At 38.1% G+C, this 22,270-nt stretch overlaps 2 protein-coding genes across 6 annotated transcripts; both read right to left on the reverse strand.

The window, feature by feature from the left end:
- Positions 1–13,964: 13,964 nt before the first annotated feature.
- On the reverse strand, positions 13,965–17,627 carry LOC137831678 (uncharacterized). Of its 5 annotated transcripts, none has more exons than XR_011084467.1 (10): positions 17,413–17,627; positions 16,983–17,102; positions 16,797–16,905; positions 15,966–16,217; positions 15,776–15,894; positions 15,511–15,575; positions 14,925–15,178; positions 14,738–14,857; positions 14,390–14,576; positions 13,965–14,304 (listed from the first exon to the last, which is right to left on the reverse strand). XR_011084467.1 is itself a non-coding variant. In XM_068639452.1 (10 exons), the coding sequence occupies exons 1-10, from the start codon at positions 17,515–17,517 to the stop codon at positions 14,165–14,167; spliced, it is 1,344 nt and encodes a 447-aa protein (XP_068495553.1). In that variant the 5' UTR covers positions 17,518–17,627; the 3' UTR covers positions 13,965–14,164. The 5 variants fall into 5 exon arrangements, 4 of the variants coding, with proteins under 4 accessions (XP_068495553.1, XP_068495552.1, XP_068495555.1 ...); XM_068639452.1 differs by having other exon boundaries at positions 14,390–14,424; positions 14,707–14,857; positions 15,782–15,894; XM_068639451.1 differs by having other exon boundaries at positions 14,390–14,424; positions 14,707–14,857.
- A 2,642-nt stretch (positions 17,628–20,269) lies between these two features.
- LOC137831684 (heavy metal-associated isoprenylated plant protein 35-like) lies at positions 20,270–21,941 on the reverse strand. The gene is made up of 3 exons (XM_068639463.1): positions 21,769–21,941; positions 21,605–21,680; positions 20,270–21,475 (listed from the first exon to the last, which is right to left on the reverse strand). The coding sequence occupies exons 1-3, from the start codon at positions 21,835–21,837 to the stop codon at positions 20,517–20,519; spliced, it is 1,104 nt and encodes a 367-aa protein (XP_068495564.1). The 5' UTR covers positions 21,838–21,941; the 3' UTR covers positions 20,270–20,516.
- Between the last annotated feature and the right edge of the window lie 329 nt (positions 21,942–22,270).

Below are 22,270 nucleotides of genomic sequence, written 5' to 3' on the forward strand. Positions count from 1 at the left end.
TTCTCCTTGAGAACCACCCACTTGTTTTCAATTTTGTGAAATCCCATTTTGGTGAGAGTTGAAGTATCAATCTCACTTACAGCTTTGATAGGATCATTTCTCTCATTTGTAACATCAACACCAAAGTAATCAATTAATTTGGAAACAAGAATAGCATAGGGAAATCTGTAATCAACCAACCTTTTTGACTTGAGCATGTGTTCATTGACAATGAACACCCAGTTTACCTTAATCTGGTTCATGATGCAATATAGGAGAATGAGATCCTCTTCATGTAGGACAGCATGGTTTGTTCCTCTTGGAATCAGTTGCCAAGCTATGATGTATGCAACTAGACGTGGAGTGAGGTTCAAATGCCCTGCATGGAACCTGTTTATACTCTCTGTAGGATTCCTCACGCAACTTTTGTAATATTGCAGCTTGTTGAATTCTGAAATTCCACTGGTATTTCCTTTCCCTACTTTCAGTCCAGCATATTTTATTCCAGCCACAGAATTCCACACCTCACTTGTGATCTTCATCTTGATTCCTTTCACATAAGAGACAACATTCTTCCCATCCAATGTGAGGTTAGTATAAAACACCTTAACCAAGTCAGGATAAACATTACCCGTTAATTCCAGCATCTTTTTCAGTTTCTGGTGCTTCAACACAGCCCTTGTTTCTACCAATTTTTCAGATTTCAGCCAGTTGAAATCCAGCACCTTGGGTATGTTGATCTGCTTCCTGCTTGTTTCATGAATGTAGGCATTGATGCCTTCTTCATTTCCAGCGAACCATCTTTCTAACACTCCTTGAGAGGTGATTTGCTTTCCCTTGCTTTTCTGTTTTTGTCTTGATGACGAAGCCATGTGTGAACCTGAATTCTTTTCTTGGTTTCAAATGGTGAGAATAGAAAGAGAATGGCCAATGTGGGTAGCAAGTATTCACACAGATTTATAGCAGAATAAATGGATTGATATGGCAGTTATGAGTGGATATGCATGAAGATATTATGCTCTGAATTTGTGCAGAGAATCTTTGAAAATATGCACCAAATCTTTAGGGTCACGATGCATACACTCAAATTCTTATTGAGCACCCAAACCATCAAATCGGTTACATAACCATGACCAAAACCGTCAAAGGTACAGAGGTTAATGCCCACTAAGTCAGTCAAGCAGTCAAAGATCAGAATTTCTCTTTCCTAGTCATCAATGCATATCAGTGCAGAAAATAAACACATTTAATTGCGAATAAACAGATTTAATTTTTCACTGCTAGGTACAATTGACATTTATAATACCCAATTCATTAAGCAGAAAATTAAACCTATCTTTGGCTAATGGTTTTGTGAACAAATCAGCAAGTTGTAAATCAGTACCGATGAACTTAATATCACATGTTCCATTAGATATGTGTTCCCTTAAAAAATGATGCCTTATTTCAATGTGTTTGGTTCTTGAATGCATGACAGGATTTTTGGTTAAGTTGATTGCACTTGTATTATCACACAGCAGAGGTATATGGTTAAGTAAGATACCAAAATCATTCAATTGTTGTCTTAGCCATATAGTTTGAGCACAGCAACTCCCTGCTGCAATGTATTCTGCTTCAGCAGTGGAAAGAGCTACACAGGCCTGCTTTTTGCATTGCCATGAGATCAAGCTTGATCCAAGCAAATGACAGGTTCCACTTGTGCTCTTCCTATCAATTTTGCAACCTGCAAAATCTGAATCAGAATAACCAGTTAAGCTTAATGAAATATTACCTGGATACCACAAGCCAACTTCTTTAGTTCCTTGCAAATACTTCAAAATCCTTTTGACAGCATTGTAGTGTGATTCTTTAGGAGCAGATTGAAACCTTGCACACATGCACACTGCAAACATTATATCTGGCCTGCTAGCAGTAAGATACAGCAGTGATCCTATGAGTCCTCTGTATTTGGTTTCATCAACAGAAATTCCAGCTTCATCATGATCCAAATGACAGCTTGTTGAGAAGGGTGTGCTGATTGGTTTACATTTGTCCATTTCAAATTTCTTCAGCAAATCCTTGCAATACTTTGCTTGACTCAAGAAAATGCCATCCTTGAGTTGTTTGACCTGCAAGCCTAGAAAATAGTTCAACTCACCCATCATTGACATTTCAAACTCACTCTTCATGACTTTCACGAAAGCTTCACACAATTCTCCATTGTTTGAACCAAAAATGATGTCATCCACATATACTTGGACTAGAATTGAGTCATCTCCTTTCTTCTTAATGAACAAGGTCTTATCTGATGTGCCTCTTTCATAGCCTTGAGAGGTGAGAAAATCACTTAGCCTCTCATACCATTGCCTAGGAGCTTGCTTGAGTCCATAGAGAGCCTTTTGGAGTTTGAATACATATTCTGGATGTTGATGGTCTTCAAAACCTGGTGGTTGTGAAACAAATACCTCTTCATTTATATATCCATTCAGAAAGGCACTCTTCACGTCCATTTGGAATAGCTTGAACCCTTTGATGCATGAGAAAGCAAGCAGCAGTCTAACAACTTCTAACCGAGCCACTGGTGCATATGTCTCATCATAGTCTATTCCTTCTTCTTGATTGTACCCTTTAGCTACAAGCCTAGCCTTGTTTCTGGTGATCACTCCATGCTCATCCATTTTGTTTCTAAATACCCATTTTGTTCCAATAACATTCATCTCAGGTATTCTAGGAACAAGAGTCCAGACCTCATTACGAGCAAACTGATTCAGTTCCTCTTGCATAGCTAAAATCCAGTTGCTGTCCTTGAGAGCTTCCTTCAAATTCTTGGGTTCAACTTGAGATACAAAGGCCATTGCTTCACAGAAATTGTTCAAGGATTTTCTAGTTGACACTCCTTTCTCAATGTTCCCAATGACATTATCAAGGGTTAAGTCTCTTGGGGCTTTCCACTCTTTTGGCAAACCTGCAGCTGCAGTAGATTCTTGTATAGCATGTGTATCAGCAGTATCAAAATGAATCGATTCATTTTTATTTAAAACAGATTTAAATTCATTACTGTCAGGTTCATCAGCAGCAGTTTTAGATACACTGTGATCAGTTTCATCAAAAACAACATGCATTGATTCTTCTACTATAAGCAGCCTTTTATTGAAGACTCTATATGCATGACCATTCAAAGCATAACCAATGTGCACACCTTCATCAGATTTAGCATCAAACTTACCAAGATTTTCTTTGCCATTATTCAATACAAAACATTTACACTCAAATACTCTAAGGTGACTTACACTAGGTTTTCTGCCCTTATACAATTCATATGGGGTTTTCTTAAGAATTGGTCTTATTAAGGTCCTATTTAAGACATAACCTGCAGTATAAACAGCATCAGCCCAAAAATACTTAGGAAGCTTAGATTCATTTAACATAGTTCTAGCAAGTTCCTCTAGTGATCTATTTTTCCTTTCAACTACACCATTTTGTTGGGGAGTCCTAGGGGCTGAAAAGGTGTGAGCTATCCCATGCTTCTTACAGAACCTCTCAAACTTAGCATTTTGAAACTCTCCCCCATGATCACTTCGAATTGATTTAATGTAGCAACCATTTTCATTTTGCAGAATTTTTGCTAATTTCTTAAAGGCAGTGTAAGCATCATGTTTATGTGCAAGAAATAAAGTCCATGTAAATCTAGAGTAATCATCCACAACAACTAAAGCATACAAATTTCCAGCCAAGCTAGCAACTCTAGATGGACCAAATAAGTCCATATGCAACACATCCAATGGATTTTTTGTAGAGACAATATCCTTTAACTTGAAAAAGGATTTGATTTGTTTACCTTTCACACAAGCATCACAAAGCTTGTTATCCTGAAATTTAATGTTAGGTAAACCAGAAACTAAATCTTTAGATTTCAATTTATTCAAGTGATTTGTGTGTATGTGAGCTAACCTCCTGTGCCACAACCAAGACTCATCACTTCTGGACAGCAAGCACTCATTTGAAGAGTTAGTTTCCATGATATTCAACAAGTAAATGTTATTCACTCTCTTACCAGTAAACAATGCCTTACTAGATGAATTACTTGAGATTGTGCAGCCACTTGACTCAAAATTCACTTTGTATCCTTTGTCACAAAGCTGACTTATGCTGAGAAGACTATGCTTAAGTCCTTCTACATACAGCACATTCTCAATGGTTGTTGAATTCCCTGTTCCAACAGTTCCTCTACCCAAAATCCTCCCTCGGTTATTATCACCATAGGTCACATGTCCTTCTGCTTTGAGCTTTAAGCTGGTGAACTTTGTAAGATCTCCAGTCATATGCTTGGAACAACCACTGTCCAAGTACCACTGGTTTTTCTTGCTTCCAATCTGCAAAACAGAATAAAAAATTTACAAATGGTACCCTTTTCAGTATAGGGTCCAGCACAGATTAACACCTTCTCTTTGGTAGCCATTTAGCTAAGTTCTTAGGCACAAGATGTCTTCTAGCAATGCAAGACCTAGATGTATGACCAGATTTCATGCAGTAAAAACAGGTTACATGAGATGCCTTTTTGTCACTGTTAAAAGCTGAAAAAACTGATTTTGCTGGAACAAAAAAACTTGAAAGCTTTTTGACATTGGTTGTATTTCCAGGGGTATAACCAAGTCCATTCTTATTGAAAACAGCATTCTGTGATCCAAGGAGAGACTCAAGGTTTTCTCTTCCCTTGGTGAAATTGGAAAGGGTTTTCAGCAAATATTCCACTTGTTTTTCCAATCTTTTGCAGTTTTCACAGTTTTTAATAGAGGCATGCAAACAAGTCAGTTCAAGGCTTACCAAATCTGTTTTGGCCTTATGCAATTCTTCCTCAAGTGTTTTTACTTTAGGTGCAAGCACATTATTTACCTTTTGCAGCTTATTGCATATTACAGCTAGCCTATTGGCTTCCTCATGTGTTTCCTTGAAGGCAGCAAGCAAATCATCATAGTTATCAGAATCAGCAGAAAAATTACTTACTGATTCAGAGCTTGACTCCTCATCCTTCATCATGAAGCACAAATTATTCTCCTCATCTTCTGTTGAAGAGCTGCTAGTTGAGGATACTTCATTTTCCTCCCATGAGATGTAGGCTCTTCTTCCTTTGTTCCTTTCAAATTTCTTGCTGGCAGATTTGTCCCTTGTTTGATTGTCTGGACAATCTGTTTTGATATGCCCTGTTTTGCCACATCCAAAGCAAGTATATTTAGAGGAATTTGGATCATTGGGTTTAGGATACCTTCTTTTCTGCTGGTTCCTATTTTTGCTTTTCTTCCTCAGGAATTTGCTGAATCTTTTTGTAAGAAGGCTGATTGTATCATCATCTTCAGCATCTTCTTTTTCTTCCTTGATCTCATCCAATTCAGTTGCTTTCAGTGCAAGCCCTTTGGGTTTTCTCTCTGTTGTTTCCTGCTCTTTAAGTCTTTTAAGCTCTAGCTCATGCTCCATCAGCTTTCCAAACAGTGCAGCAGTTTCCAATTTTGACAGATCACGGCTTTCAGAGATAGCTGTCACCTTTGGTTGCCAGCTTCTGTCGAGGCACTTCAATATCTTTGTGTTGAGCTCCTCTCTGTCAAATTCTTTTCCCAAGCCAGTGAGGTGATTCACAATGTGGGTGAATCTCTTCTGCACATCAGCAATGCTCTCCTCGGGTTGCATTCTGAACAACTCATATTCTTGGATGAGTGCATGTTTCCTTGACCTTTTCACATCTTCAGTACCTTCATGAGTCACTTCTAAGACTTCCCACATCTCCTTAGCTGACTTACATTGAGATATCCTGAAGAACTCATCCATTGTCAATGCAGAGGTTATGATGTTCTTGGCCACAAGATCATGTTGAGCCTTCCTCCTTTCAGTCTCATTCCATTCTGATCTTGGCTTTTCCACTTGTTCATCCTTGACAACCTGCATTGGCACATAAGGTCCATTGACCACAGCTTCCCAAATTAATGCATCAATGGATTCCATAAAAATTCTCATTCTAACTTTCCAAAATGCATAATTCATTCCATTAAACATAGGTGGTCTATTAACAGCAGAACCTTAAGCAAAAAGCACATTGAACTCAGACATTATTACAAACAAACTTGATTAAAATACAAGTCCTAGCTCTTGATACCAATTGTTGGGTTTAATAGTGCCAAAGTTCAAGAGAGGGGGGGGGGGTGAATTGACCTTTTAAAACTTTCTCGCAGAAACAGTGTTTAACACAGTTTTACAGAAAATAAATCGATTTATGTGAAAATGAACAGATTTATTTCAGCACTGTTTTTGTTTGAAACGCTTTTAATTCAGCAAGGTTAATCACAAGATTATGCAGTGAGAATTTCCAGCAGCACACACACAAATATCAGATTTGAAAAAAAAACCAGTTAAACACAAAACAGCAAGCTTCAATTTCAAGCAAGTGATTAAGGTTCAATTGATAACATGCTAATTAATTGAGTGACCTTTGCAAACAAGCTGTTCCAGTGGCTTTTAACAGACTATGAGTGTTCTTCTTGATGTCAAGCAATTTTCCAGTAATTAAGAACAATGAATCACAGAACAACAAACTTCAACTTTAAACAATTTGTTTAAGGTTCAATTAATAGCATTGACAGTTTCTTGAACAGCCTATCACAATCAATCTGTTCCAATGGTTTTAGCAGATTATATATGTTCTTATCAGATTCAAACACCTTTTCCAGAAATCAAGAACAGTATGCACAGTGCCCAGAAAGAACAGATTTATTTTCAATTGAACAGATTTATTTCTTTGTTGTTTTATCAATTATGCAGAAACGAAATTGCAGAGAGTGAGAGAGAATGAACACAAGCAATTATACTGGTTCACTCAACCTGAGCTACATCCAGTCTTCACCAACAACAGGTGGAATTCACTAACACACAGTACAACCAAGTACAATTCCCACTGTTCTTGAAACCTACAAGAACTTAGGTACTCTTGCTGAAAAAACCTATTTCAGCATACACACACACCCACTCTTCAAGAACACCTATCAAGAAGAGTGTTCAGCCAAACTATTACAAGAAAGAGATGTGAAATGACTACACCTGATTGAGGATACACAGATCTGCCTTAAACCAGTAGGCAAGATTGCTAGAACAGTAGCTGCACCTCACACCAAGCTTTTGGAACCAAACCAAGAACAAGCACTTTGTGATTTTTTGAAATCTTTGAAGAACAAATGCTAATCCTTGAAAACCCTTAACTCTCTGCTGTCAAAACTTGTTTTTTGCAAATGTATGAACTGTTTGAATTATGTTTAACTCAGAAAACAAGTTTGCATTTTATAGAACGCCAGCTTATAACAGAATTTTGAAAAACAGTTAAAGCTGTTATAAAATGAACAGATTGAAAATAAAATGAACTGATTTATTTTCAAAATGCAGTTAGAGAATCTGTTAAGTGAGGAGACTTAGTCAACCATTCTGGTGCTGAGATAAAACTGAAAAACGTTTAAGTATGATATGGCACCAGAGGCAAAAAAAAATCTATTCATTTACAGATGAACAGATTTATTTTTCAAAACGAAAACAGAGGAAGTTTAACTATTTGAAACTCAGTCGTTTTGAAAAGAAGAAGACTTAGTCAAAATACCTGATGCACAAAATCAAATTTTTGCAAGACTTTAGCCAAGGCATCAGTGAAGAAAAATGAATCTGTTTATTTAGAAAAGAACAGATTTATTTTTATGCAGTAAAATGTGTTTTTGTGTAAAACATGTGAAAAACAGTTTTAGAAAACTTATGCTTGTTCTTAACACATGGCCAGTGGTTATGAGGTGAGTTACTCAGCAAAAAGCTACTTTTAGACAACCTCTAAGCACTAACTAAGACATACTTAAAGCAAAGCAAAAAAACACATGAGATGTACATTTAAGACTTCATCAAACACTACATATAGGTCTTCATCAAACACAATCTTGAAGGGGCAGCAACCATCTTCAACAACTTTGTCAATTACATTAAATCCATTTTGATATGGACACAAACTAACTTGGCTCGAACTGGGCTTAAACCGACTCAACCTGGATGCGAATCAACAACGACCCAAGCCAAGACGACTCGACATCGTTCCGGGCTCGGACGACTCGATATCAGCCCGGGCCAAGACGACTCGACATCAGTCCGGGCCAGGACGACTCGACATCGACACAGGCCCGCTCAACTCCACATCGGCCAGGGCTCGAACGACTCCACATCGGCCCGAACGACTCCACATTGACCCAGGGTTGGACGAATTGACATCGGCTCGGGCCCGGACGACTCGACATCGACCCAGGCCCGCTCGGTTTGACATCGACCAGGCTCGTTCGACTCGACATCAATTCTGGGCCTGCTCAGCTCGACATCAACCTTGGCCCGGTCGTTTGGATATCGACTCGGGCCTGCTTGACTCGATATTGAACTTGAAAGACTCAACTCGAAATCGGCCCTGGCCTGGATGACTCCACATCAGCCCGGACCCGGACCACCCGACATCCCGGGCTTGGACGACTCGCCATCGACCTGGAATCAAACGACTCGACATCGACCCAGGCTCGAACAACTCGAAATCGATCCAGGCCTGGACGACTCGACATCGCCCTGGGTCCAAATTACTCAACATTGGCCCAGATTCGCTCGGCTAGACATTAGTCCATGCCCGCTCGGCTCGACATCAGCCCGAGCCCGCTCAAATTGACATCGGCTTCAGCCTGCTCGGTTAGACATCGACCTAGTCTCGCTCGGCTCGACATCAACCCAGACCCGCTCGGCTCGACATCAGCTCGAACCCGCTCGATTCGACAATGGCTCGGGCTCACTCAGCTCGACATTGGCCCGGGCCCTCTCGGCTCGACATCAGTCTGGGTCCGCTTAACTCGACATCGGTCTAAGCCAGGATTACTCGACATCGGCCCGAGATTGCTCTGCTTGACATTGGCTCGAGCCCGCTCGACTTGACATGGGCCCGAACCTACTTGGCTCGACATCAGCCTTGGCCCAGTCGTTTGGACATCGGTTTGGGCCTACTCGACTCGATATTGACCCGGGCCCGCTCGACTCGACCTCGACCCGGGCTCGGACAACTCCACATCGGCTCGGCGTTGGACGACTTAACATCAACTCGGGCCCAGACGACTCGACATCGACCTTGGCCTGCTCGACTCAACATCAGCCTTGGTCCATAAGAGTCAACATCATCCCAGGCCCGCTTGGTTCGACATCGGGCAGAGCCTGCTCGGTTCGACATCAGCCCAAGCTCGTTCGGCTCGACATCAGTTCTGGGCCCGCTCAACTCGACATCAACCCTGGTCCGGTCGTTTGGATATCGGCCTAGAACTGCTTGACTCGATATCGAACCCGAAAGACTCAGCTCGACATTAGCCCGGACTCGGACCACTCGGCATCCAGGGCTTGGACGACTCAACATCGACTCAGACTAAAACGACTCGACATCGACCCGGGCTCGAATAACTCGAATTCGGCCCAAGCCTGGACGACTCGACATCACCATGGGCCCATATTACTTAACATTGACCCGGGCCCGCTCAACTCACATTGGCCAGGGCCCACTCAGCTTGAGATTGGCCTGGGTTCGGCTCGACACCAGTTTGGGCCCGCTTAACTCGACACAGGTCCGAGCCAGGATTACTTGACATTGGCTTGGGCACGGGAGACTGGACATCAGCATGGGCCTTCTCGGCTCGACATCGTCCCGGGATTGCTCTGCTTGACATCGTCTCGAGCCCGCTCGACTTGACATGGCCTAGGACCTGCTCGACTCGACATCAGCCATGACCCGGTCGTTTGGATATCGATCTGTGCCTGCTCGACTTGACATTGGCTCAAGCCCGCTCGACTCAACATCGGCCCGGGCTCGGACAACTCCACATCGGCTTGGGGCTGGACCAGCTCGACATCAACCTGGGCCCGTACCTGGACCACCCAACATTCTGGGCTTGGATGACTCAACATCGACCCGAACTCAAACGACTCTACATCGACCAGGGCTCGAACAACTCGAAATCGGCCCAGGCCTGGACGACTCGAAATCGACCCAGGCCTGGACGACTCGACATCATCCCGAGCCCGCTCGGCTCGACATCACCCCGGGCTTAGATGACTCAACATTGGCCCGGGCCCACTCAGCTCAACATAAGTCCAGGCCCACTCGGCTCGACAACGGCCCGAGTCTGCTAGGCTCGACATAGGCCTGAGCCCGCTCGGTTCAACATCGACCTATACCCGCTCGATTCAACATCGCCCTAGTCTCCCTCAGCTCGACATCGGCCCGGACCCGCTCGGCTCGACATCGGCCCGGACCCGCTCGGCTCGACATCGGCCCGAACCTGCTAGGTTCGACATCGAACCGAGCCCACTCAGCTCGACATCGGCCCGGGTCCGGCTCAACATCAGTCCAAGCCAAGATTACTCGACATCGGCTTGGGCACGGGCGACTGGACATCAGCATGGGCCTGCTCGTCTCGACATCGGCCCGGACCTGTTCGGCTCGACATCAGCCTTGGCCCGGTCGTTTGGATATCGGTCCAGGCCTACTTGACTCGATATCGAACTCAAAAGACTCAGCTCGACATTAGGCTGGACCGACTCTACTAAACATTGACCTTGACCAACTCGGCTGGATATCGGCCCCGACCGACTTGGGTCGGCTCAATTGGCCACTCAGCTCGACAACCCAGGGTTGACTCGGCTCGACTTTGGCCCGAAACGACTTGGCTCAACTTTGGACCACACCGACTCAATTCGACTTGGTCCGAACGACTCAGCTCGATGTGGACTTGAGCCGACTTTGCTCAACCTGGGCCCGGATTGTCCTGGCTCAACCTGAATTGGGTCAAGTCAAAATCCAACTCAAAATGCAATTTGGATAATCCAAAAATGTATCCAATTTATATCTAATTCATATCCAATTAAATGGATTGGATTTAAAATACAAAAACATGGATTTGGATTTGAGATAAATCCATGGATTAAAACTAATATGAATTTGAATAATTATAGATTGGATTTTGTAAGAAATTCTAAGTCAACTATCCACCTCAACATCGACAATATCCATCTTGGATATCTCCGAATTATCCATCTCAAACAAATCAAGAATGAATTTAGAAGTTCTATTTTTAGTAAAGTATTGTGGCCATGGACTCAGTTTTATGTTGAGACCACATATATAGTAGGCTAATCTCTTGAATTCTTTCAAGCCGCTAAGCCTTCAGGAAACATGAAAAAAAGAATTCTAGTCTTAAAAAAGTATAAAATCTTGAGCACCTATCGGACTGAAATCATGTTCTTATCTTGTATAACCAAAAAACTATAAAACAGAAAGTCACCTGTGGTATTATCTGAGAGGATGTTAATGACATGTCGAAGCTACGACAATAAGTCCATTCAAAAGATTACAGGGTTGGCTTAATCGACATGATTTTAAAATTAGTCAACTAGTTTTTGTTTCCTTGCAAGCAAAATCTTACTGACTCAAGAAAAAATTGAACCCACATTCATAGAGAATGAGTTCATTCCGGCTACTTGATCACTTCTGTCAGTTCACATTGGTGTTTACTTTTGTATTACTTCATAAATGAGCTAATAACTAAAAACTAATTAAAGAATATAAGATTGAATGAAAGAAAAACAGTGCATTTTTCTAATGAGCAGTATTTTATTGAATAAAATGTCAAAGGAAGATTTGTATATAAAAGGATAAAGTCAAATCTACGATTTTCGGAATTTGGTATAAACCATTGAACGAGTCCCATTAAGTCGAACTTCCCACAACACCACAAATTTTGCAGAAAACCTCTGGTATTAAAATATAATATAACATAGGAGCAGCTGCTACCTTTTGGAAGAGTTTAATGGTTTCTGTTCAGTGGTCCAAAGCTCCAAGTCCTCTCCCTTCTAAATAGTCAACCAAACTAGCTGGCAGAAGATACATCATACACCAGAACGATGAGATATGAAAGTTGACAAATGAATACTTTTCAAACTATAAACTATCAAGGTTATATTCTAGTTCCGTTCATTTCATTTTAATTTATTTTCTCCCTTCTGATAGTTACATCAAAGCATGAATTTTATCCCGTATGTATTCCCTTCCATATGTAATCGCGTGCAAGATATGATAAGTACCAGTATAATATTGCTATCTAATATCTATTGGTACTAAATTTACAACTAACAGATACAAAGCGTTTACCTTGACAATTTGTCTGCATTTTAATTTTTCTGGGTCCGTTCTAAAGTTTCACATATATCGATTGAAGTCAATTCCAAACTGATTTGCACCATGTCTTCCTGGAAACCATACAAAATTTCATTTGTCTTTTGTATCACAAAATCAGAAATAAACAAATAAATAAAATGTTTTGCAGTTGCATACAGACGAATCCTAAATAGATCAAGTTATCGAACCTGTGCACGTGTGCTTTGTAATTTTTCCCCCGGAAGTGTATGTGTGGGTTTGAGGGTAAGGCACCAAGAGTTTGAAAGGATATAAAATTAAAAGAACTTCGCTACTAAAAATAGTTCTATATTTCCCATAGAGATTCTTAAATACTTACAAATTACAATTTGTATCCATACAGACCCTAAGATTCTGTATTTTCTTCTCATCACAGCAGCTAAAAGGTTAAAATGTGATTTTCTTAACCGGAACATAAGCCCAAATCAGGTTCCACATTCCACTCCCAGCAATCAGATCATTTGCCCATAAATTGACTGCAAAAGCAAAACTGGTCTAAAGAGTAAAACCAGTCGCCTATAAAAAATTAGCATTTCCACTGGACCTCCTTTTAATTCAACGAGGCACTCAGCATCAGCAGTCCACAATAGTTTTAAAAATTATGAAGGGTTATCTAATATCTACAAATCCTACCTGCACTTTGGCAATAAACTAGAAAAACAACATCATATAGTCAGTATGAACCAGATACATAAATCATCATGTAGTATAGTCTGATTGAGAAAAATAATGTGAAATAATAATAGTTAGTTGTTGGAACATGCTATGCATCTTCAAAAGAATAACTACAAATAAGGACGTAAAGTCACGCAGTTGATATTCTAATTCCAAGAGCTAAAAGTTAGAGAGAACTAAATTCAAAAATGATTAACGGGTATTTCTAAATTCAAGTCAAATAAATAAAAAACAAGCAAAAGGTGAAAACCCGAGTTAAAAATATCCTAGTTTTATTTTTGTTACAAATGATAGAATTCATTGTCAAAAATTAATATTTTATTTAATTATATATATAAAAAAAGAGATATCACTTTTAAATTGAGGAAAGATTCATTGAAATCAATTATTTGAATCAAGGCATATAATTTCTGTCATTAATTTCATAAGATGTATTGAAATTCAAAATAAGATTGATTAATTTTAAGCAATAACACCTGAGAAGGATAAGGAAATTGAAAACTTCGATTTCAGATATTTGATATAAAGGAAGTCAGTAGACTTATTGAGAACGAGAAGGTAGATCCTAAATTTCAAGTGTATGAATAAATATAAACAATTAATCAGCCAGTCCATAATGAAAGGAAATTATATCATTGGTCTGCTTCCTTTAATTTTAAGTTAAAACTAAACATCGGATTCATCTAATTTCCCGACAGTGTCTTCATGGTCGGATCACAACATTTAACTTTTCATTATATCACGTTTCTTTAACTTGTTCTCTGTATTATCAGGAGATATAAACGGTCAAGACTTGGATCGATGAACCCTTGACAATGCAATCATCGTCCATTTGTCCATTGATTAGTTCTGGGTACATAGTAAGGTCAAGAACAGACTAATAGGGGAATACAGAAGCTTGTAAGAACATATTCTGTATCCCTGTTTTAAGGGAAGGTAATCAGGTAGACTAATTATGGGTTAGAAACTAGGCTTTTGTGCATAAATATGGGAAGATATATATGATATACCAAATTAATAGTGTTTATATGCTCTACGAAATTACTGCAGAAGATAAGAAATGGTGTTTCTAACTTGCAGATTTAATAGTATAAATATGTACAAGAAACTCAGCAATATACGGCTATTCAATCACTTTAAATGATGGATTACAGGATCAATTAGAAAAAAAATTAAGAGACAAGGCAACCTAGGAGAATCACCACATGCAGGTTGTCGAGATAAAGGAAAACCATTACAGTAGAGTTCTCAGAATTAATGCTCTTCATAGTATGGCGGTGTTGCCTGAATGTACTGCTCATTTTCCTCCTCTTCGTCTTCATCATCCTCTTCAGCCGCTATCCAATTACTGCGATGATGTTGTGAAATTGCTTGAACATTATCTCGCAGCACATCTGAATAAAATGTACCAATTATATTAGTTGCTGATGGAACTACAACAGCATTTGGCAAGCTCGTTAACAAGCCAAACTAACTAACCTTGAGGCTCTAATCCATGATTCATTTCAGTTGGTCTGAGATATCAGTTAAGGTAGAGAGACTAACAGAGGATGAAGATAGCAATTTGCTTTAAATTAAAGGGTTTCAAACAGACAAATAAGTGTAAAATTCAAATAAGGTTCCATTCCTAGTGTCTGGTTTGAGCATCCCATACTTTTTATCTGTTCTGAAAATTCAACCAGGTAATGGATATAAGAAAGAAATGAGAATAACATTTGAGGCCGCAGCATCATGGGGTAAAGTAAATCATGATAGAAGTCCTAAGATATTGGCGCAAATAGAAGCATCAAGGATACAAATTGGAGTCAATGGGATTATTTCCTGCACCTGATCTTGAAATTTGCATTGTGCTAATTCTTTGAATTTCTCTTCCACCATCACCATTCAAAACTGTTTCTCCTTGTGCCTGCCGCTCTGCTTGAGGAGTAATGCTTTTAAATGCACTTGCTGCAAAATGAAAAAGTATGAGAATTTTGATCAACAAAAAATTATCCAATCCAAATATTGAAACTACCTGAGAGGTCCGACCAAATTCGGGTGTGATCAGATGGAAGCTCTGATGATGCATCTGCTCTGCAGTTCTCTTGCTCCATGTAAGATGCATTTCTTTCTTCAGTATTAGGGTGTGCTCTGGTGGCCCCCGCAGGAGGTTCTGAGACAGCCCCTTCATGAAGCTGAGATATTAACATGGTTGCCAGCACAAGGGTGGCATCAAAATTTGAGTGAGACCCATCTTCCAAACCGAACTTAGGTGCCAAAAGAACAGGTCTGCTTGCCAAACACAGTATCATACAAGAATTAAAGTAAATAACAACTAGTAACTACAAAAGACAAACATAAAAGTAAAATCCAGAATGCAAGAAAATAGGTCTATTTATTTGAGAGTGTGTAGCTTATTTCTCCACAATAAAATCCAGGACAATTTGTCTTTACATCTTTACACATTTCCTTAGTTCTATTTGGGGTTTAATCTATGATAAGTACACTTATCAAAGCAATATGTACGATGCCATAACTTAAAAAGAGAAGGTATGCATTTGCACTCAAAAGACAACCATGCCATTGAGGATAAACTGTGTAAGATACTAAATACATCTTACTCGCCAGCTTTCTCAAAAAGCAAATGGATGTCAACTTCACAGCCCTCACAAAATGAAAGAAATGCCTGCAGTTTGATGAGAAAAAGACCAAGTGTATTTTAATACGCTAATTCATCGTAGAATGGAAGAAAGAAAGAATAACAAATTCTGAAAGATAACATAATAAAATTTAAAAAACATGATATCATTTGACTGAAATCCCTAACAACATTTGCTAAACTTACCTATGTCAACAAAAAATTCACAAACAAAACCCTAGGCTTACCATTACCTTCAGTTCTTTTACACTGAAAGTCACATCTATTGGATCTCCAGTATGAACATACTGCAAAAATTCTTCTTTAGGATCTATCCACAGTTGGGTGTGCAGCAATGTATCACTGTCTGCCATGACATCCACACACATAAATAAATACAGTTTGCAATAAAGCTACCAACAAAAGAATCCTCTTTACCTTTGGTTGGGTCCATATAACTTCGAAGTTCAACCGCCTTTCCACCAATTTCATTTGCAGCATCAAGAGGTAGAGAAGAAGGTTCTGTTGCAATGATAGTAATCTCTTGAAGAGAGGACTGAAAATTAGCAAGTAGCCTGTTCAGATCTCGAGGCCTCACAACAAAGTTGCTGGGAAATTTTTGCCTATCAAGAGACAAGTGTTGTATGTCAGGTTCTACATTGCAAGTAATCCAATAGCTTTTTCTCATACCTGCAGTCAATGAAAAGCGTATCCTTTTTAATCCACATTAGAGTCAGACGTGTGTTGGAACACACACATTGTTAAATGGTGAGAAAATAGCAGCATAAATGATGGGATGCCTAGCACCATTTACACAGTAAATCCAATCATTAATGGATATTTAAGTATAATGAATTGAAGTTACAGCAATGTTCTTAAGCTCATTTAAGAAAAAAATTACTACTACAGACTTTTAGAACATTTATACGCAGCAAATTTCAAAATATGCAGAGGAAGTGACGTATAGTGAGGGGCAGTAACAAATACCTTAGCTGCTCACCAAGATAAAAGACGCAGTTGACATGCAGAAGCTAACATTCAATGTTACACCTAACCCGCGTGAAAAAAAGGGGGTCATGCCATCAGTATTAAAAGCATGTTTCCTTAACATTGGCCAAGTTCAAAATGTGGCTAGTTTTAATTAAGAAATCAACTACATGATTGGTCTCCCATGGTAACCAAATTAAATCCAATAGCAATTCTTGTACTATAACTTTCCCTTGTCGAGCAACCACCAGAGATGGTGTATACACTAAATAAGCAATTTACCATTATAGCAGTCCAAAATCCACCGCACTTTGGGAGCATCTGGATCAGGCAGTCTCACAGTCAAATGATCAATATTCGCAATAGGTGTCCTTAGAACAGCACAAACAGCCTAATCAAAGTATGTGAGAATGAATTTATTATTTGCAAAACTCATTTAATTTAAAGTGAGAAAAGACCGCTGCGCACCTTCAGAAGCACACTACATTGCACGGAATTACCAGAAACAGTATACGCGTCAAAGAAACCAGGCTTGAAAGAAATGCATTCATAGGCAGAACGTGACGAATTAATAGTGTGGAAAAGAAGCTGTAATAACAAATCAAGAAACAAAAATTAGTAGTACGTAAGTGCATAACAGTCCTAAACAATCAACATTCAACATTCTCCAGTTCGCTTTAAAGCACTAATTATGCCCGCAAAACCCAAACTAAAGTGTAAGGAGCAAATCACGTGAGAAAACAGAAATAGTTGTGGCGCCATAATCAAAGCGCGATTCCCATATCTCTTAATCTGGTTCGAAATTATCATTAAACGAAATTCCGTTTGGATTGAGAAGTGGTGAAAAACGGAAACGAAGAAAGCAAGAATTGGAGTTGCAGAGAAACGTTATTGTTACCTGAGAGGAAGAGGCTTGAATCGCGAGCTCGTTTCCGATGCGTGCGAGACAAGTGATGCATCGCGCAAAGGTTTTGAGAGCGTTATCGCTTAACGTGAATTCCATAGTTCGTTCGACACACCACAATGCGGAACGCGCTTATTTAGGGTTCGCGCCTTGGCGGGAAGAAGGCCAGGATTAACAGTTGTATCATGTGTTTGTACACAAATGCTTACTCTGTCTTTTACTGTAAAATTTAATTAGTAATGGATAATTTGTTGGCGGGAAAGTTGAGTACATTAGTTTTGTTTTTTAAAAATAGAAAAATATATTTTTTATAAATTAAAACTAATTTATGTATAAAATAATTTTAATTTCTGTGAGAATTATTTTTCATATTTTTTAAAAATATTTTCAATAATTTTGTCAAATTGTTATATTGTTTTAGTTTTTTTAGAAATGTAAAGTTATTTGTTTTCAGCCTCTTAAAAATTTGTACATAATGTCGTAATCTATATTTTTTAAGTCAAATCACTTCATCTAGTTCTCCATTTTTTACAGAAACTATTAATAGTTTTTTAAGCCAAAGTTTTTATTTGATTTTTTTTTTAATTATAATATTTTCAGTATTAACTACTATCCTATGGGAAGATGGTGGGCCCATAACCCGCAGATATCAATTCCCATATGTAAAGTTTATTATTATAGTTAATTATCGTGAAATTATGAAAAAAATATAAACATTTGTGATTAAAGTAAATATGTCAAATGAGCCTGACAATATTTAATGATTTTAATAGTTGAACTTTATACATCTATAATAATGTATTATAATGGAATTTTCCAATTTAGTGTCTACAAATTATTTGTTTATTTTATCTTTACTCATATTTTAAAATTATAATATAAAATTACAAAGACAGCTCTTGAAAAAAAAAAACTTATAATTGTAAAAGAAAACCTTTCCATAGATTAAGAAAACTAACTACTCACATAAGTATAATTAAATTATAAATATCTAAAATGCTTCATTTCATATAATTATTTTTTTATAATAGCATAACTTCAATACAACATATAATAAATAATATATCTAAATATTTTATTTCAATATAACAGGCATCTGCATGCAACATCAACCATGGAATAAGAGAGAGAGAGAAAACAAAAGTGGAACTAAATAAATTACCTGTATGAAAGAAGTAGAAATTTATCTTAAAAAAAGTTTACAAAACAAAATATATTATCTCACCATATATTAATGCAAGCTAATATTAAAAATGGGTAATTTATCCGAGCAATAAAATATATTATCTCACCGTATAATGCAAGCTAATATTAAAAATGGGTAATTTATCCGAGCAATAAAATATATTATCTCACCGTATAATGCAAGCTAATATTAAAAATTGCTAATTTATCAGAGCAATAGTTATTTTTTCCTAAAAAGTTAAATGAATTTTAATGTGTTTTGTGTATTTCATACAATTAAGTCATTCAATTGCCACTCTTTAAGTGATAGTAGTTATTTTAAAAAAAAAAATCTTGAAAAACTAATTAAGAATTACATTCCAAACATTCAAGTAATCTTTCATAAGAGCAATCTGAATTGTAAAGAAAACTAGTAGTTTTTATGTATAAGGAATTTCCAACCTAACATATTTGTAAAAAAAAAGTCATATTTAATATTTTTTTCCTCCAAAATAAAAGATTGATCTAAAATTAAACGAATTTTACACTTAATTATACGATAAACTCTAATTTTGTCTTTATTATTTTTTTGTCTAATATATTTTTTAGCATTATAAAAAAATATAATAATTAGTCTGTATACGTATATATACTAAAAGTTAAACTTGTTAAACGAATTGTTAACATGATAATTTTATTGAAAAGACTAGACATTGCTGTTAATTATTTTAAAATAATATTTTTGAGCATATAAGCTTTAATTTATTAGAACATTGTAATATATACACTCGAAATTAACATGTTATGTAATCATGGACGTTTCTAAATTTTTCTTTGGTATGATTATTTAATGTGTGTGTAGATTTGTAATGAATTGAATGGGCAAAAAAAGTACAATTAAATACATGAAAGCTATACTTGCTATGCATGCATTAGACCTTCTTCAAGAAATCATGCAACTATTTTATGCATTTCATATTATCAGCCAAAAAAAGATTAATCGTAACTGAGAAGATGAATAGAGTTACAGTTGAAGCCAACATTATTGTAAGTTCAACTACTTTTAAATATAAAGATGGTTCAGAGTTGTATAGAACACAGAAGGAATACCCAACAAAGAAAAAGATACACAGAAAGAACCGGTTCCTCAGAATATTGATCGGACCCATAGGAATGGATAGAAAGTTGAGTGTGAATAGTTAAAATCTACCACTGTGTTGTGTTTGGTTGCTCCTAAATGTTAATAAGCTTAAACTAGTTTTTTTGCAACGTAAAAGTTAGCTCCAACACAGACATTAATAATATTATTGAAATAAAAGCTTAGTTTGACACAATAGACTTTATTTTCTGCTGTTTCAGTGTTCTATAGTTATTCCTTAAGGTGCTTACAGAAAACTTAAACTTATCCCAGTATGGCATTTTGTGAGTTGCAGCAATCAAGATTTTCTTCAAATTTATGATATGCAATGAGCGCAGATGAATCTCTTGTACAGAAAGGAATAAGAGAGCAAACAGGAAAAGGGAGGGTAAAAGGTAAAGCAAACGACATCATACTTCATAAGAAGGTTAATTTTTAAAATTTGCAGCACTTTGGATGGTGAAAGAAAAAGAATAAATTCGCTTAAATTCTGTTTGGCTAAGAGATAATAAGGGAATGTCCAAAAAGCATAATCAAGTTGACGGGGAATCGCAGCAATAAAGAGCTTTTCATAGATTTAAAGAAGACATTATCAGCGGCTTCAACATCTTGATTTAAAAAATCCCCCAAAAAGTTTGATTCACAAATACCAACGTAAAATCGTAATTAATTCCGCACACCAACAATAGTTAATTATCATGAATAATAGTCCTCTAAACGAGATTTAAGAAGTGAAACCAATTTGAAGTAACTAACAGGAAAAGAAAGTTAGTTATGGCAGTTGTGACATTATCCCTCACATGATAAAACATGCATTGGGATTTTCATCGCTGAACAATTCGAAGGAATAGGAGGGTGGTGAAGGTGAAGTATAAGTTTCTGAGTCTGACTCGGACCCAACGGAACGATACACGTGAGAATACGAATACGGTTGCGATGACGTATAATACGCAGCACCGTAGCGGGTGACAGAGGGATACGCTGTTGGGTGGTGGGTTCCACCATACATCGGAGATGCGGGTGCATGATAGTGCGGTGGGAACTGATGCCGTGGGGGACTCTCATTGGGTGGGCCCAAAATAGTAACCAGGCCTGGGCGCGGCCCATGTCCATGACCACCAGGCATCTGGTTCTGGTGCTCCACCACCGTAAAACCCTCGTCACCACCGTTGATGACAACATTCCCTTTTTGCCCCTTGCTTTTCGACATTTTCCCTCCACTCCGACCCTCGTTCGCTCCTCCGTTATCGTCCATTCCCGGGATATTGATAGTAACCCTTCTCTCTCCCATCGATGACTGGTAACCGGGTGGCATAGGCATCGCTTGCCTCAGCTCCATCCTTGGCTCTTGGAACTGCGCACCGGCTAAGCCAGTTGCGCTTCCTTCACCCATTCTGTTAACGTTGAAAAACCCTTCGCTGTTTCTCATCATGTTGCCACCTTCCATGTTTTTGCCCATGTCTTGAACAACAACCTTAACAGCTTCCTGTTCGTTGTTCATGTTGTTTTTTTCGTCGCCGCTTTGGTTACTTTCTTCGCTGCTTTCTTGCTCGCTCGGCCTCTCTTTGTTCTCTGTGTTTGCCTTCTTCTTCTTCTTTTTCTTTTTCTTCTTCTTCTTCTTCAGCTCGGGTTGGTCAGGCCACAGTTCTGCGTGTTTCCCTGTTTCCGTTAATTTCTTAATCAGAGTCTCGCTGTCCACGTTCCCCTTTACCACCACCTTTTGTTGCTTCAAATCAATCGATGTGCAATAAACACCTGCCTCAACGAGGAATTCGTAGTAATTAAGGATAATGATACGACAACCTTAGACTTTCAGAAAAACAAACAACCATTCATCAACATATGAAGGAAATTTATGAGGATGTTAGGTTTAAACATGGTTACCGTCTATGCTGTGTAGAATTTTCTTTACTTTCCTTGTGCAGCCTTGGCAATGAATGGAGACTTTCAACACACAGCTCTGGAAAACAGAGGCGTTAAAAAGAGGGTTAGAATCTGGTGGAGTCGAGAAATAATGAGAGAAAAAGGGAGAAGAATGAATGGTTTACCTTGCACGTGAGATGTTCTAAAACTTCTTCTGGTTCTCTATCTTCGACTCTTGTTTCTGTTGCAGCCATTGGAAAAACTAATTGAGATGCTTCAGTTGTGTTGCAGAAGGTTGCTTTGAAACTGGTGGAAATGCTCAAAAAGCAAGGAAACGATGCTCTATGACTTTGGCATCAAATATATATAAATTAAGGAACTAACAAAAACCAAAGAACCTGCTAGAGAGATGAGAAATATCGCGAGGAAAGGGACCTATTAGCAAATTCTTAGATCTTATGGAGGTAAAGAGAAATTTATTTTACTATCTTTAATTTTATATATTTATTTTTGGTGAAATTCCTTATTATTGTTATTGTTTTAATAATCTATAACAATATCTCCCCGTCTACACTTTTATTTTTCTGGATTCTTCTTCAATAAATATTAATATTATAAAAAAAAATTAATTGTCGGTCAATATTTTTAACTGATTTTATCTAACAGTAACTTTTCTTAAACGTAATC

The sequence above is a fragment of the Phaseolus vulgaris genome, chromosome 6 (assembly GCF_000499845.2).
Source record: "Phaseolus vulgaris cultivar G19833 chromosome 6, P. vulgaris v2.0, whole genome shotgun sequence".
NCBI lineage: Eukaryota > Viridiplantae > Streptophyta > Magnoliopsida > Fabales > Fabaceae > Phaseolus > Phaseolus vulgaris.